The sequence below is a fragment of the Tursiops truncatus genome, chromosome 3, assembly GCF_011762595.2.
Source record: "Tursiops truncatus isolate mTurTru1 chromosome 3, mTurTru1.mat.Y, whole genome shotgun sequence".
Taxonomy (NCBI): Eukaryota; Metazoa; Chordata; class Mammalia; order Artiodactyla; family Delphinidae; genus Tursiops; species Tursiops truncatus.
Window position 1 is genome coordinate 29,857,928 of NC_047036.1, and position 15,470 is coordinate 29,873,397.

General features: G+C 41.2%; 1 protein-coding gene across 3 annotated transcripts in view; it reads left to right on the forward strand.

Annotated features, from left to right (window-relative positions):
• SLC1A3 (solute carrier family 1 member 3) overlaps nucleotides 1-15,470 on the forward strand; it is a 75,374-nt gene that overhangs the window by 13,912 nt on the left and 45,992 nt on the right. For 2 of the 3 annotated variants that reach the window (XM_019930135.3, XM_019930137.3), the window contains exon 3: nucleotides 6,671-6,808. In XM_019930135.3, coding sequence (XP_019785694.2) covers nucleotides 6,671-6,808 — 138 coding nt within the window. Of the gene's footprint in view, nucleotides 1-6,670; nucleotides 6,809-7,153; nucleotides 7,256-15,470 lie in introns of those variants that run through there. The other variant, XM_019930136.3, reaches the window with a different exon arrangement.

Genomic DNA, 15,470 nt, shown 5'->3' on the forward strand with positions numbered 1-15,470 from the left:
CCCTGGTGGCGCAGTGGTTGAGAGTCCGCCTGCCGATGCAGGGGACACGGGTTCGTGCCCCGGTCCGGGAAGATCCCACGTACCGCGGAGCGGCTGGGCCCGTGAGCCATGGCCGCTGAGCCTGCGCGTCCGGAGCCTGTGCTCCGCAACGGAAGAGGCCACAACAGTGAGAGGCCCGCGTACCGCAAACAAAAAACAAAACAAAAAAAACAGTGAACCAGGTATGTGTTCTTTCTGAGGCTCCAGGGTGCACATTGCGTCTTAGTTTAGAAAGTGAAGTGATATTTAATCTTCCAAAGAAGTATTTGTTGTATAGACTCCCCAGGGAGAAACAGTGAACCCCTGAAGGACTCTTTTCTTGAGCTTTCCACATTAGGGGAGAAAAAGTATTTTTTCTGTCTTTTTTTTTTTTTTTTTTTTTTTTTTGCGGTACATGGGCCTCTCACTGCTGTGGCCTCTCCCGTTGCGGAGCACAGGCTCCGGACGCGCAGGCTCAGCGGCCATGGCTCACGGGTCCAGCCGCTCCGCGGCACGTGGAATCCTCCCGGACCGGGGCACGAACCCGCGTCCCCTGCATCAGCAGGCGGATTCTCAACCACTGCGCCACCAGGGAAGCCCCAGAAAAAGTATTTTTAAAAAATGCATCTTTGTTTGTAGCATTCAACAAGGACGGTTAATTTTGATCACCGTAAACATTTTTGTTAAGATATTTCCTAGATTCTAGAAATCTTGTTAAAATACCAAAATAAGAATACTATGAGATAGTTGGCTGAGAACGAGCAATTTTGACATTGCTCGTGACATCTATGTATTACATAATGTCACCAAGATGCCAACTTTGCAAAGTTTGCTTCGGATCTAACAAATCCTGTTAGGAAGTTCTTCTGGATTTTATGGTTATTTTTGCAGAGTAATCAATAATAAAGAATCTGTTCTTTTGCACTAAAAATCTGGTAGCCATAAAAGTTTTTATTAGTTCTGGGAATATCAATCAATGTGCTTAAATAAGTGCCCACTAATGGAACTCAGCTCTGCAGAGGCAGTGAGTTGCTTTACTGAAGGGAAGCAGGCTTCCCTCCACCCTTCTCCCTCTAACTGGTCGAAAGGGCAGGGTGGAGAGGGCTCTGAGAAGTCTATGTATCAGGCTGTGAGAACTCGTTTTCAGGGAAGACTCTTTTCGTTGCTGGGCTCTGTAATCAGAAACCTGAATTGCTTACCCAGAAAAGCCATCTTTGCATATGCAGAGCATTTCCTCTTAACTTGATGCTGAGAGCTGGCTGACCTCAGCACACTGGCTTCACCTCTAACGCTGCCTGTCCCAGCAGAAAGCTGAAGAAAAAAATGGCTTTTGTTTATTCATTTAACAAATGAACTGAAAAAAAGCTAGATGTGGACTTCATTAAGTAAAATCAACAAAATCTTTCCTCAACTTAAGCTCTATATTTAGTTAACCTAATTCAAAAGAGAATGAAAATGTAGATAAAATGTTGTGTCCTAACTTAGGCTCTTTAAATTCGCACCATGTCTACTGAAAGGCCATGAGTACAGCATAGTGGGTGAGGGTCTGGGCCCTGGAGCTGGGTATGAAGCCCACCTCAGCCACTCAGCTGACCTTGAGAAGAGCTTGACCTCTCTCTACGCTGACTATGGCTCCGACCTATACAGGTTTGTGGTTTTGGCAGTTTACCTACTTTGTCAGTGACTGGTTCTCCATCTGTGAGATATGGGTAGTACCAGTCCTGGCTTCCATGGCATCTGTGCTTGTGAGAACTTGGCATCTTGCATGTGCTGAAGACTGTTAGCTGTTGTCATTAAGCATGAGAACCTGAAGCATGTTTTCATTTAATGTCTTTCCCACCTTTGTTACTGATGGTTTCCAAGGATTAAAATGTGTGCACTGGAGGGAAAAGGCAGGCTACTTTAATTAGTAAATTCTATATACATTTAGTTAAATCATTCCATGAAAAGGGACTTGGTGTAACCGTTTTAAACAGTGACTTGATACTAATAACCATATTGTGGGATCCTCAAAAAGTAAGTGGACCTGTGGAAGGTTCCGAAGGTGCCTCTGGGACATCTCTAGCAGATCCAAGGTTAGTACTCAAGTGCTTCTACAATTTGGGGGGTTAGAGATGCTGAAGACCCAGAGGCCAGGTGCATTTGAGAACTGTCTTCAAGCAAGCTAGTGGAAAGAGCACTGGCTTTTGTTTGGAAGCCCCCGGGTCAACCACTTACTAGCTCTGTAACCTTGAGCAAGTTAACTAACTCCTGAGTATCAGCATATTCATCTTTAAAATAGATATGATAATACCTACCTCATAAAGTTGGGATGAGGATCACGCCACCATTAGCACATAGTAAGAGCTCAATAAAAATTGCCCTTCCCCACATAATCTTTCCTAAGAGTAGAAATGGCTCGCTTGATAAACCCAGAGACAGTAAATAAACCAAAGCACAGTCAGGGACAAAACGGATTCAAAGTGTATTTGCAATGTGCTATCACTCTAAACAACTCGTCTCTTCAAAGCACTTGACTTAAAACTATCCCTTATAAATAAATGATGTCATCTTTCTGCAGTTCCTACTATAAAAAAGAGCTTTTAGAAAATGTGGTTTCTGTATTGGAGACGGTAAAGAAACAGAGACATTCTAGGGTAGATGCCAGGACTACACTTCCAAGCAAGACCATCTTGACTGGAAGGAGACAGATGAAAAATTTCACCACCTCTTGAGACCTTGCCTCCTTGACTCTCTTTCTGTTGCTCTGTATCATTAGTAGAGCAGCTATCTTACCAATTTTTTCTGAATTATAATTTGAATGGGTATTTCTGGACTAGGCAGGATCCTACCCACCCTTGAAAATATTGTTGTACATGAGTAAATACATTTCTAAAACTGTATTTAGAAAGGGTCTTGTAAAACCAAGCTTGTTCTTAAATTGTTATTTGAAGGATATCTAAAATTCCTACTAGCTTGGTATGGTCAAATTCCAGAAGACCAAAATGAGTTTCTTGGGCTTACTGTGCATATTTTTTGTTACAATTGAATGACAAACGTTTTAATGCATGTAAATAAAAGTCACAAAACATAACCAATGCCAGTGAAAATACATTTGATTGGAAGTAAACTTTATAATATTTATTTTATTCCTTGCATACTTATTATAAGATAAAGCACAGATTTTAGTAACTTGACCTTTATATGAACAAGTAGGAAAGAACCAGATATAACCAGAGCTTTTTATAATTCCTATGTGCTGTTAATACTGTTGTATTGAATAATGTACACTGAGAATTGAAATTAAATACCTTACCCCAAACAGAGTTCCAGGGAGATTAAAGATTTAAGATTTTAAAACCAAGCAAACTATCGAAAAAGGAAAAGTGTATTGAAGATTTCTCAAGCTTGGGAGGGTGAGGGAAATTAAAGTTTATGACTCTTGAAGAAATCACTTAATAAAAAAGATGTGTAGACATTATTTGTAGAACACCTGTATATTTTAAGTAATAATATATGGCAAGCAAATTAGAAAAAAACTATAGCAAATATTATTTTAAACATAGGCAAAGGGTAATTATCTCTATTATATAAAGAATCTATACCAAATATACACACACATACATAAACTCTTCAACTATCAGGATTTAGTAAATGACTGGTGAAAATACAATTAGGAGGAATGGTCATCAGATATTAAGTAAATTCAAAAGAAAACTAATATACAGACTATTTACTCATTCAAAAATTCTGCTTCTTTTAACAAGTTTTTATGATAATATTCCATTCCTAGAGATATGGTAAATAAAGTCTTCTCATTCACTAATGGGGTATTAAACTGCTGGGCCAATCCACTGAGAAAGCAATTTGATAACATGAATTGAGGTAGTCATATGCTTTATTTTTTTTTCTTCCAGTTTTATTGAGGTGTAATTGACATACAGCACTGTATAAGTTTAAGATGTACAGCATGAGAATTCCCTGGCAGCCCGGTGGTTAGGACTCTGAGCTTTCACTGCTGAGGGCCCGGGTTCAATCCCTGGTCTGGGAACAAAGATCCCGCAAGTCTTGCAGCTCGGCTAAAAAAAAAAACAACAACAACACACACACACACACACACAAAGATGTACTGCATAATGATTTGACTTGCATACATCATGAAATGATTATCACAAAAAGTTTAGTGAAAGTCCATCGACCAGTGATTGAACCCATGCCCCCTGCAGTGGAAACACGGAGTCCTAACCACTGGACCACCAGGGAATTCCCAACAGCTTTCATATACAACGTACAGCAGTGTTAATTCGTCATGTTGTCCATTACATCCCTAGTACTTATTTGTCTTATAACTGGAAGTTTATACCTTTTGACTGCCTTATCCAATTCCTTTCCCCACACACACCCCCTCTTGTAACCACAATTCTGATCTCTATGAGTTTGTTTGTTTTTGAAGTATAATTGACCTACAACACTATGTTAGTTCCTGGTGTACAACATAGTGATTCCATGTCTCTATACATTTCCAAATGATCTTCATGATAAGTCTAGTTACCATTTGTCATTCTACAAAGATATTACATAATTATTGACTATATTCCCCACACTGTACGTTTCATACCCATGACTCATTTATTCTGTAACTGCAAGTTTATACCTCTTAATCTCCCTCACCTATTTCTCTCCTCCCCACAGCTGGTAACCAGATTCTTTAATGCACTGGTTCCCTTTCCCTGAACTACACTAAACAAAATATCTCTAGGTAAAAACCAGCCTTCATATATTCATAATGGTGTTTTTCATAAAAGTAAAAACTGCGAAACAACCAAGTGTTCAACAACAAAAATGGTAGTAAGTAAATTTTGATACAATCACTGGATCTGCTATCATGAGGCTTAAAAGTGATGTTTATGGTGACTATATATGGAAAAGTATAGTCTGCGTGATCTCTGTGTATTTAACTCTGTGAGAGAACATTCTGGAAAGAAGCTCAGGGAAGCACTAACAGTAGTTGTCTTTGCTCTACTGAAAAGACAGGAAGTATGAGAAGTAGTCAAGAATGTGAGATCTGGGTCCAAACTGCCTGGGTTTCAATCCCAGCTCTGCCACTTGAATGGACGGCTATTTGACTTTGATATGGAAGAGCTGTTGAAATTGGTCATGTTTTAACTTCACTGTTATTAGATTTCTCCATCAGTAAATTGGTGGTAAATTAGTACCTATGTCCTGGGAGTTTTGTGAGGATTAAATATATTGATACTAATACAGGTAAAGCACTAACAACAATGCCTGGCAGATAGAGAGAGCTCAGTCAGTATTAGCTATTTGCTATTTAAATGGTAGAACCAATAAAGGCAGGCTTTTGCTTCCTCTTTTCTACATTTTCCAAATCAACTTTTCTCTCCCGAACATATTACTGTTACATTGGGAAAACGCAATAAATATTTTTCTGAAGGTCTTGAAAACAGGGTCAGCTGGATTTTCTAGTCATGTAGATTCAACTCGTAATTGGGATATCACGGTATGTAATCAAAGAATGGATACTTCATGTTGCGGGAATCCAAGAATTGAAATTGGAGTTGCAGTAACAGTTGGAATGAACTTTGTGTCTCATTTCATAAGAAGTTAGGATGGTTCAGTTTCCTTAAAGGACTGCTTGCTTCCTTTGGAAAAACTTGTGTCTACACAGTATTCTCTCTCCTCCCCCAACCTCTAGCCTCTAGACTACTCAGTACTTCTCTATAACTCACATGGTTTAGTAAAATTTTTGAAAATATTTACAATAATGGAATAAGAAAATTTGGGGGGGGCAAAGAAAGTTTATTAGGGAAAGGGGAGAAGGAGTAAATTATTCAGTACATCTGTTAATTTCTGAACATTTCCAAAGGTACCAAGCATAAGTTGATTTACCTATAGAGTTAATCATTTAAATATTTTTTGAAGTTCCAGGAGCAGAATCAAATTAAGAGGAAAATTGCTTTCTCTTTCCCTTATTATCCCCTAAGTTTTCAGGGAAAACTTTTGGAAAAAGTCTCTGCTAATTTTGTAGTCTTCTTTTGCCAGCAACTAGCAAGTCTGTACAATATAGTTGCCAAGGCAATATCGGGGCCATGTAGACAGAAGGTGTGGTGTGTAGAGAGGGAGATGATGAAAATGGATTAACAGTGTGAGCAAGAGGAGTTTTTTTTTAATTGTAAAAAATAAAATTACACTACCCTGTAGAAGTGGTTATGCCAGCCGTTCTAACATCTGTTGTTACAAAAGAACTTCATTATAATAAGCCTTTTTTTTTTTTTCCTATATTGCCTTGTGTGTGGATACGTGATTTGTGTCCTAGATATGCCCCCTTTATGACTGTGTCCTGGGCCATGTCAAAACTGGTTCCCCTGCATGCAAGTTAGACAAAGAAATTTTTCATTTGCTAAGACCAGGAACATTTTTTCTCTAAGTCCTACTCGAAGCCCTGAATTCAGCCAGACCCTTCCAGACTATGATTGAAAAGATAGGCACACCCCTTGCTCCAAAGTGGCACAAATATTTGCTGCTTAAATAAATCGAGTCTCCTTAGACAGGAGTGATAGTCGGCCAAATGCTTGCTTATTTTTCTACGATTGTTACAGTTTCGAAAAAGACTCAACTTTTCTTCTTTGTTTTGCTTTTGTTTTTTCTCCTGCAGGTACAATCCTTGGATTTACCCTCCGACCATACAAAATGAGCTACCGGGAAGTCAAATACTTCTCCTTTCCCGGGGAACTTCTGATGAGGATGTTACAGATGCTGGTGTTACCACTAATCATCTCCAGTCTCGTCACAGGTACCCTATGCAGTTTTGTTCTGTTTTTTTCATGTGTGCTTATTGCAAAAGATCGCTTAGAAAAACAAACGCTTTAGGTTTCTGCTGGATGCATGCTCTGTTCTAGAAAATAAAAGTCCCTTCAAAATGATGGAAAGGAGGCTTTAGTAATGCATGAATGATTATAACTCTCGTATTTTACCAATCACAAGAGGAAACGGATTTGAACCGCCACGTAATCTGGTCTGCCTCACTACAAAAGAGGCGCACTGCTAAACACTACACAACCAGCCTTCTCTGCCCACAGCGATGTAGTTGACAACAGCGTACAACAGGTCTGTTTTCTCACCCTCTTATCCCACCCAGATAACATCTGGTTGGACAGCCTATTAGCTATTGATGCAAGAATGCTTGTTCTCAGAGCCACCACGACTTGAGCGGGAGCCTTCTTGGAAGCCTCATCAAGAGGTAATGCCCACAACACACTCACCAACTCTGCTGCCACCAACACTGTATCTTTTCCTGGTGAACCCGCATGATTTCGTTCCCTTCTCCATTGTCCCCCACCCCCGTTGCCTTTTACGCTGGTGGGAGAATGGGGAGGGGGTGGGAGATTTTCCCCATCCAGATATTTTGTCAGTTGACACTTGGATTTTCAAGGCACGGAAGCTTTGCAGGATAGGATTCTTATTTTCTATGAACGCGAAATAACGATTTACGCCTGCATGGGAAATGGTTGAAGAGTCACTGGTACCTGTGATTGGAGAATACAAACAGAACCAAGAAGTTTTAGAAAACTCTTCTCTTTCCCCACAGCACATCTCTGACTTGGAGAAGGAATGTCCATAGACACTGCCCCAGCAGGATGGTTTCTGAGTTTGTAGCTAAAACCCAGAACTCAGGTATTACTGGCCCTGTTTTCTCTTCCGTCTTTGGCTTACTGCCGACCCTTAGGCAGATCGTTCTGTGGCTCCGAGCATCTCTCCCCCCCGCCCAGGGAGTTCTCAAGGATATTTATAATCGCCTTTCAAGATCTCTGTGTAATAAGAACAACATAGGACAACTCAAAAGTCTTGGGGCAAGATTCTGACTGCTCTATGCCTTGGAGGGCTGGCCATTACTTGGACAGAAACTATGTCAGTTTGTTTTTTTTTCAGCGCCTTGCAGATCTCTGCTGGCTTCTACTTGTTCAGGTCTTCAAACAAGTGATTGCATGTACATAAAGCTTCCATTGGAGGATGAGGTGCCCATAAAACAATCAAGTAGACAGAATGATTTGGGGCACTTGTTTTTGAAACTGGCCTGGCCCATTGCTGACCAGAGGTAATCACAGCGGCCACGATTCTTATCAGAGAAGCTAAATTCATGCTGACGTGAGGGCACATCCTCATTATCTATGTGCTGCCATTTTCCTGGGAAACAAGTTCTTGCAGAAGCACTTAGAGGACAGAACTCACATCCACTATTTTGTTTAATGGTACAGGGAGTCCCTTCCCACCATCCCTACTGGCTGGAGTCTGAATTGAGTACCTGCAGTTTTTCTGGATGCAAACTGTGGGGTTTTGGGTTCCTTTATACTGTCTCTTCAAGGGTGAGAACAGTGTTTAGAGGTTTCTGCTTTCTGGCAATTGTGCTAAAAGTCCCACTGTGCTACAGTGGGTTTGGTAAGAGGAAAGCCCTCGTTTGGTACAACTAGAGGAAATATTAGCTCCCTTTAGTAGCAATCCGAGTTAACAGTTATTTGAAGTGGAATTTCCTGGTATTTTCTAATACTTAATACATCAACTTTGTTGAAGGAATAAGAGCTTTCGTTGAGTAATTTTTCTGGGAAAAAAGATAACCCACTATGATGCAATCCCTCTGCATGGTTAAAAAGAAATTGTGCGTAAACCTTGGAGAAATTATCAACATTTATAATATTGGTGTTAAAGAGAAAGGAATTATAAGCTGCAAACAACCAGTATAAAATGAACTTTTAAAATGTAACCTAATTGCAAGTTGGGAATGCTGCCACTAGGGACCATTAAAAGAGTGTCAGCTCTTTTCCAGGACTGTTAAGAGAAGTGGCTTAATTTAGCTTGCCAAAGATCTTTTTAAGGTGTTGGTCTCAAAGGAATAATTTCCAAGCTACATGGTCATTTAGATATTCATGATCAACTGGAATGAGTGATAGATTCCATAAGAATTTCTTTCATGGTTTTAAGTACAGGGATTCTAAACCAAAGCAGGGTGTGACTCAGTGTGAATGAGGAGGCGGGGGGGGGGGGGGGGGGGGGGGGGGGGGGGGGGACCTATGCAAAGTACACACACCCCAGGGGATCCCTGTATGTGTTGGGAAGCATTATTGGAGAATGTGCTGGGAGACAACAAAGTCAGGGTCCACTATTTTAGAATGGAAAAGCAAACTCAGATGCCTCCAGTGGCCAAGCGGGCGACGTATATACATGAAGCTGCCCTTTCAGGCTACTTTCTGTTTTCCTACTTAGTAGAGTCATGGATACAGATAAATATTTCTCTTTGACAGGAGAGGTAACAGAGATGAGTGTGATGATAAATGGAAAGTGACCCGCTGCAGAATAGCGTAGACAAAGGGAGGCAAGATTGTGACCTGAAAACTATCAGCTCCAGCCAATTGTTGCCATGTGTCAGCAAGGGCCAGATCTTCCAATTTTTCAAAAGAATCCAGAAATCCAAAAATTGATAAGAACCCAGATTTTCAAACATTGACATAATTAACATCTGCAGGCTCAGTCCATCCCTTGGGCTACCAATATTGGAACTCAGGTTTCAGCGTCAGTGCTATTAATTATAAGAAATGCACTGATAGATTTGTGCTCCCATCAGGCTATCTCTGGGTTTCATATGTTGCCTCATTCCACTGTTGGCAGTTCCATATCGAAGCTTAACTCAACATGGAATCAGCTACTGAACACCACATTTATTGTCTACTAAACAAATAACTGTTGGAAAACTTCTCCTCCACCTTCTGCGTATTACCACGTTGTGTCCTAGCCACGTTGGCCTTTTCTGCGCCCGACAGGAACACGAGAACTCAGCACTCTTAAGTTCAAAAGTCCCAGGGTCTGTGCAGACAGAAGCTGAAATGCATGAAGCCCTTATTGCGTTATTTCCATTTGGCATTTTGTTTTAGAAGGTTCTGTACATTTAATCACATTTAAACTCTGAGACATTGAAGTTACGTTTTCATAGTTGGAACATCCCTGTTGGTGAATTGTGACACTAGACCCCCTGTAAGCCATGTTCTCCTTTTTCTGAATTTGAAATTTTCAATCCTTCCAAACATCCTTGGTGTGTATTAGCATTCCAGAAGCTGCCAGAGAGAAGCTGGAGAAAGCCTGATGGCTAGATTTGCACTCAAGTACCTATTTTTTTGAACAAGAAGAATACTTGTATGCCAACATACCGCACAATAAAATAGGGGATTGGCACCAATTTCTATTGATTTGGTCAAGATAAGAAACCAGACTAGATATTTCATGCCAGAATTATGAGTTGGCTCGGCTGACTTAACCCTGATGAAATTCACTAGATAATAAGTAAACTCCATTTCAGGTTGCTCTGTGTAGACGTAACCATCACCTCCTCCTTACTTTGGAATTTTTTCAGAAAACTAGTGCTTTCTTCTTTTCTCATTCTAAGTGTGCCTTCCTTCTCAATCACTTACCTCGAAAGGAATCCTCCGTGTCTCCAGTTTTCTGGAAGGCGGACGCATCCCCTTTGACAAACATCTTCCAAATCTATAGACCAATGAACTCAATGGAATGTGGGACTTAACTGTATTTGAAGCCAACAAGCTACACTCAGCAAAAGGCTCTCTTACCTGAGAAGATAAAAGTACAGACAATAAATGGCGTACCTCAAAGTATGGCCCTTAGTGTCAGAGAAATGACAGTTACAATAAAAATAATCTAAAATTTTGTCATTTCCTTTAACACAAGAGGGCAAAAAATGAGCTAGGCAATTCTTAGTATTTGGACATGTGAAAGGTTTGTGAAGGCCTTGCAAAAATGAAAGCCAAAATCACACAAGAAAAATTTAATATTTTAAACTATTCATTGTCATGACTCAGGGATATAGCTGAGGCCTTTGTGAAATACCCCAGGCATCTATGCACAAGAAAAGGGACTGTAGATTTCTTTCCTTTCTTCCCCCACACATACATTTCATTGAAGGAGGGAAAAAAAATATCCATCTCGGGTAGGGAGGAGTTTCTTTGGGCCTCCTTTTCATTCTCTGTAAAACGAAGGTGTTAATGGTACCTATGTCATGGGTCTGTTGTTCTGAGGAGTTATGCCTGGCACACAGTATGTGCTCAATTAATGGTAGTTATCGGCAGTCAGAGTAGCAGCAGTGAGAGCTGTCCTGGTCCACATTGTATAAGTGAAAATTCTAGAAGAAGAAGAGAGCTTCAGTTCAGGGGCATGTAACTAAGCCTCCAGATTCCTCACGTCTCGTATGTCTGTGATCCTTACAGCTATCAGTTTCCTATTAAAGGTAAATTAAAGAAACCATGAGTAGTGGAGTAACAGCACAGGAAAATCTTCCTCTCTACTGGAAGGGATTGGTTTTTGCCCTGCAGTGAGGGATGGGATGACCTTATCACAGCTGCATAATTCTAAATATTATCATTGGTTATACAACTGCCCGGTCTTTCCTGAGAAACTTAGCCCCAGTGTGTGGCACCCTGGAATCCACAGGGCAGCAAATTCCACGTGCTGCTCACATGCCGAAAGCGGCTAATCAAAACGTTGACAAACTGAGTCTGTCTCAACACTCGAACACACTTCATGGCAGCCTGGAAACAAGGTACCGAGAAAGCAGCTTCAGCCCAGCTCATTTGAAGCCAACCATTGGCCCCGCTTTATTTTCTATCTCCATCTGTTTACAAACGTGGGAAGGGAGGCTAAATAACATCCCTCTAGAGGGAGAGGTTGTAAGATCTAATGGGAAGACCCATCTGAGGGCTAAAGAGATCACCCGGCTTTTTTGCATCCTATAGAAAGGAAATCTGGGAAATTAAATGCTTTTTATTTATTTTTAGTGGATTTGGGTTTTGGTAAAGCATAGACAAATTTATTTAAGTCTAGCTGTCCCAGAAAATGTCTACCATTCTGTCGCAGACAATCTCATTCACTAAGCACTTGTTGAGCTTTTTTACGTACCAGCCACTTTTCTAGGACCTGAGGGTCCCAAATGAGGAAGACAAGACCCCTGACCTCAAGGAGTTCAGAGTCTGGTTGGGAGATAGACTCATGATTGCAGCGTCACGGGAACAGTGACCCAGGGAAGAAGAGCCCAGTGGAGGACAAAGTAGGGACTGAGTATCAGGCCATTCCTCTTCCTGAGTCTCCAGTTTTCAGGCTCCCCAGTCAGCAGCTTGTTGTTGCTTTCCTCACACCTGGCTCACCGTTAAACACGGTAAGAGCCAGAGGGGGGTGCCCCGTGACGTTCCCAGCAAAAGTAACCCCGGGGAACATAGCCTCACAGATGGGAAGTCAGAGGGAAGAGGCACCTAACAGGGTTTCAGTCACAGAAACTTTCCGTTTCAGAGCAGAGCCACTCAGCTTTCAGAAGGAGAGGCAGGAGACTGAGGCTGTCCAAACTGGAAGGCAGAGAGAGGTGACGCTATGCATCCCGACGCCCAGGACAGGAGCCCCCTCTCCAGCACCCCGGAAGGTGGCCATCAGCTGCCTCCTGAAAGTTTCATGCTTAGGTGGTCCGAACTTGAGTTGCACTTGTCTCCTGCGAGGTCCACCTAGTGGTGCTAATTGTGCCCCACGGAGCACAGTTCTTCAGCCAGTTTCAAGAGGGCATCTGAGCACAGCCTAGAATTTCTCTCCCAGTTCTTCTCATGTGCCCAGTCCTTCTAGGCCCCTTACCAACTGGGTTGCCCTCTCCTGAATCCCATTGTTTCCTCAGAATTGAACCCAGAGCTCCAGGTGTCACGTGACTGGGTAGGGAGAGTCACCAGGAACCAATCCTCTGCTAATACCAGCTGGGGTTGGGTCAGCTGCAACAAACCACTGGCTCAGAGGGGTTCAGCCTGTGCTAACCTAACCCCTCAGAATTGAACGTGTATGGAAAAACTTTTGTGGTAAAAATGGAACAGTTCTTGAATTGAAAGATCAGAAGCCCCAGGCTCAAGGCTTTGTGTGAAATTTGACTTTCCAGAAGGCTTGGGGTTCTATGAGCTGGGATTTTTTTTTTTTTTTTTGGCCACACGGCTTGTGGGATCTTAGTTACCCAACCAGGGATTGAACCCAGGCCCTCAGCAGTGAAAGCACGGAATCTTAACCACTGGACTGCCAGGGAATTCCTGGGAATTTTTATCTGTGAATTTCAGCAGCTTCAATGTAGCCTGTGGTTTTGATCGGTTCTGGTTTGTAAGACATTTTTGAAAGTTTCTTTAATAAAATTAACAAGAAAGAAAAAGTTAAAACTTCTTTTAAAATTAAATTATTCTCTAAGAAAAATAAGATTTTTTTCCCCTATGTTACCAATTTGGTGATTTCTTTCAAACTACTGTGGAACTACAGGTCTGTGGGCCGTGTTGGAAAGAGATGCTTTTCTTCTGCTGATGTGATAATGGTTTTCAGTAGAGCAATGATGGATCCTGATGAATTCTGACTGGAGATTTGTGCTTAAGGACCCACACAGACACCCAGTCTATGGACTTTGATTTGAATGGACTTCTGCTAGGAGAACTGCTCACCTTGGGAATGACTAGGAACCTGCATTCCATTACAAAAGACTTCTGTGTGTCCCATAAAGCCAAGTAAAAAGATGCTGGAGTTTCTACCAGCAGAAAGAGACAGACATAGAGATAGAGAGAAAGAGAGAAGGTTCTGTAGCCAGACAAGGCTTTCTGTGGCAATGCCATGGGTTGTATGTCTGCAGGGGACAGTACGCCATCTTCCCTCTGTTCCGTGTTTAGTGAGTATTTCATGATAAGCAGAAAGAAGGCTTTGGGGTGACGGTATTCTCTGCTGAAGGATTGATCTGCTGGAATGATCCAGCCGATTCTGAGTCTGGGTAGAATCTAGGTTCTCAAGCCTTATGTTTGTGCAGATTTATTTCTCTAGGCAAGATAATCTTCTTTTTAGCTTCTTCATGGAGATCTTTGTAATAACCCCAGATCCCCAGGCTGGAGGCCAGCGCACTACCCGTAATTGCACTTGTTTTGCTAACCCAGCAACATCTACATTATCAGTTAGTACTGCTTTCAAATGTCCATTTCCTGCACTCCCTCGTATGGGGAAATAGGTTTTGCTGTCTTTCTATTTAATTTTTTAAACAATTACTTGAGTTTCCATCTGAGTTTTCCTCAGAGGGAAGAAACTTCCCCTAAATTACCAAGGGGGTTTCCTCTCACAGGGCACTGGATGAAGGGAGGCCAGTGTCTGAGCTCTGTGGTGCTGGGGACAAGTAAACAAGTCAGAAGAAGCTCCTGGCTAATCATTTAGAAAGAATTCTGTAAGAGCATGATGGCAAGCTGATTGTAGGCCTCCTAGATCCAACCTGTTGAGATGATATTTATATTACCAGGACCTGTCAGTGCTGTTGGGGGGGGGGGGGAATAAACACACACACACACACACACAATCTTGTGTCATCTATAATACCCCCGGACCCTCTCCCCCACCTATACTCCTTCCCACCACTGGATTATTTTGAAGCAAATACGAGATACTTCATTATGTTTCTAAAAGCAAAGAACACATAAGACAGGAATAATATTTTAAGACGATTTTAACTTGTTTCATGTTTCTTTAATGTTCTACACACACACACACACCCCCACACACACACCAAGAGTTGTCAGTCACTTAAAGAAAGTGTTGCCAACCAAGCTCTTTACTTTCTTTCCGTTTGTGGTATAAACTTCTCTACCAGTGCTTTACATTAATTACCAATGCTTCCAGAGAGCACGATGCGTCTCTATCTAGTAGGAGATAATGCAATAAAATGTTGATGCTATGAAATCTGGGAACACAGTTTTTCATTATAGCACAATATGAATATGGGTCTGTGCACACATAACATTGTATGTTTGTTTTTTCCAAAGTTCTTCTGACTCTGAAAAGTACTACAGTCTGACTGTTGCCTCTACTCTTTTTAATTTGGAACTTTTCCAGAATTTCTTTCTGTACTTTAAGGTTTCTCAACTACATCATGTCTCCTTAACCTGTAATTTGAATGCACTGTTCTCAAAGGAGTTTGTGCTAAGAGCTGAAGTTTCATTATTTTAAAACGAACTTTCCTAAAGAATATTGCAAAATTTTCCTAAATTGATACATACCATAAAATCCTTAATATCAGCATACCCTACCTACACAGTAAGTATTTATTTTTTTAAAAAAGATGGAAACATTAGTAGCTTCTATACTGGAATCTTGCTGTAGTTTTAAATTTTAGAATATAATTTGGCAGTCTTACCTTGGGACCTGTGCTTAATGACATATCTGAAAGCATTCCTTTGGCATGCTTAGGCTTAGAGCCAGACATTAATGTAGTAGTTCTCAAACATATTTAAGAATAATAAACTGGAAATTCATAACAATAACACTCATGGGTACATTCAAAACGTTTACATATTAAATGATGTAGGAACACATTTACTGTGAGAGAATATGACTCTTAGTCAGTATGAGAACAAAACTAT